At 42.1% G+C, this 2,302-nt stretch overlaps 1 protein-coding gene across 4 annotated transcripts in view; it reads left to right on the forward strand.

Moving 5' to 3' along the window:
• The window catches only part of CAPN10 (calpain 10), a 27,171-nt gene that overhangs the window by 17,778 nt on the left and 7,091 nt on the right, over positions 1–2,302 (forward strand). For all 4 annotated transcript variants that reach the window (XM_019532846.1, XM_019532845.1, XM_019532847.1 and 1 more), the window contains one exon: positions 985–1,187. In XM_019532846.1, the coding sequence (XP_019388391.1) occupies positions 985–1,187 (203 nt within the window). The remainder of the gene's footprint in view (positions 1–984; positions 1,188–2,302) is intronic.

Here is a 2,302-nt window from a genome sequence, read left to right on the forward strand (position 1 = left end):
AGAGCCCTTTTCTCCCCAGCACCACCTGGGGTGACAAGGAACAATGGTAATAAGCTGATGGAGAATAGGTTTAGGTTAGAGATCAGAAGGCAATGTTTTACAGTTAGGGTGGCCAAAATCTGGAACCAGTTTCCCAGGGAAGTGGTCCTTGCCCTTACCGTGGGCAAATTCAAGAGGGGGTTGCATGATCACCTGTCTGGGGTCTAGTGAACCCAGCATTCATTCCTGCCTGTGGCAGGGGGTCAAGCTAGGTGATCTTTTCAGGTCCCTCCTCATCCTAGCTACCTTGAAACTTTGAAACTATGAAACTTCAGGCTACCAGAGATCTGATGAGGTTTTCAAAAGTAGCTACAGTATACAATAGTAGGTTCAGTTCCAATCAATTTTGTCAGTAGTCCCTTCAAAATGAGGTATTTAGACTTCATGTCCTGGTTATGTTGGCTCCTGGGTAGATCTAATCTGAATGAAAACAATACTATATTATTTTTGTGTTTCCTTCACATCTTATGATTCTGCCCCAAGTGCCTTCAGGTAGGCTGGGCGGGAGGAGGAAAGGTGATCTGCATAAATCTGGTTTCAGGTGAACTGTTGCTTTTTGAAATGGCATAATATACTCTATGGCTCGCCTGTTTCATTGGTTGGTGCAATGGCAAAGCGATGGAGCATTTTGTTTATCTGTTCCTGCTCTCTGTCTGACATTAATATCTACAGAGAACGGCAGAAAAGATTGTAGCTCCCGATTAAATTCTGTATAGCATCTGTTGAGGAGCACAGAAACAGGGAAACTCATTGTATTGTCCTACCCCCAACATGCTCATCTTCACAAGAGCTATGTAGAAGCTGACCGTCAGAGATGAGTTCGGAAATAACCATTATGTTCTAGATAGTAATGCACAAGCTTGTGTTGCAGTGGATTTGGGATTTGACAAAATATTAGACCATTTTTGAACTTTTCATTAATTTTCCTACAATGTTCTTTTCTAGGTGGAGAAGAAGCGGTTTAATCTGCCAAAGACTCTCTCTACTCCTCCTGTTGTAGGTAGTGTGTGCCATTCCTATGACAGAGAAGTACATGTGCGCTGTGATCTTTCCCCTGGTTATTATCTTGTTGTCCCCAGCACCTTTCTGAAGAATGCAGAGGGGCATTTTCTGCTTCGTGTGTTCTCAACAGGGAGAATCTCTCTCAGGTATGTTAAAAAAAGAAGTGAAAAACCCATAAATTCTTTGCCAATGCCAATGCAATTTCTACAGAGCTTTATAGTATTGCAAGAAGCTTTCAGTGACCAGAGTGGGGAGTGAGATGAAATACATAAAATGGAATTAAGTCTTTTTTTTGTTCAGGTGAATAGTGTATCTATCTCCACTGGCCCTTCGGATGAGGTAGTAGTCTGCTAAAGTCCTCCTTAAAGTATCTCGTTGAGTTTGCATGGTTTTCTGAGTTCCTTCTTGACCCAAGAGAAGAGCTTAGTATCTGGAGAAAGTGTGCATTTCTCAGATGAACTACATAGTTCTCTGCAGCACATACATCTAGGGAATGTGCTTTATCACATGCTTTGGTATGATTAATATGACAATTTTACTGCTACACAATAAGTCCAGGCATCTTTGAGTTTTAGATTTTGCTCAGTTCTACGATGTACATGCCTTAACCAGGGTAGGTGTCTTCTGAAACTTTATTGGCTACAGAGAAGGACTCTGCATGGTTTTTGTTTTCCCTTTTTTGACTTTTCCTCCCGACCCCAGTTATGGGAAATAAGTTTGAAAATTGAATGCGAAAACTTAAGTTCACTGAATGTTAAGGTTAAGAAATTAAATGCACTGAAGTTATGAAAGTTATAAGTTAAGTTTCCTGACAAAACTCAGCATGTTGTATTTTTATTGGTGTTTTCTTATATATATATTCAATATACTGTGCTCATGCTTTTTACATTTATATCATGCAGTGTAACTAAATTAGTGATCAGTGATTTGGACGAGGGGGTAAAAAGCACCCTGTTCAAATTTGCTGATGACACTAAGATGTGGGGGGATGTGGGCACGCTAAAAGGAAGGAATAGGCTACAATCAGACCTTGACAGGTTACAAGGGTGGGCAGATGAGAATAGGATGGGTTTCAACACAGACAAGTGCAACGTGATCCACCTCGGGAGGAACAACCGGCACCATACCTACAGGTTAGGGAACTCCCCTCCTGTCAGCATGGAGGCGGAAAAGGATCCTGGGGTCATCATTGACTCCAAGATGAACATGGGCCGGCAGTGTGGGGAGGCAGTCAGGAAGGCCAACCGCACCTTGTCATGCA

This window comes from Crocodylus porosus, unplaced genomic scaffold (genome assembly GCF_001723895.1).
Source record: "Crocodylus porosus isolate Cpor-Errol unplaced genomic scaffold, CroPor_comp1, whole genome shotgun sequence".
Classification (NCBI taxonomy): Eukaryota; Metazoa; Chordata; order Crocodylia; family Crocodylidae; genus Crocodylus; species Crocodylus porosus.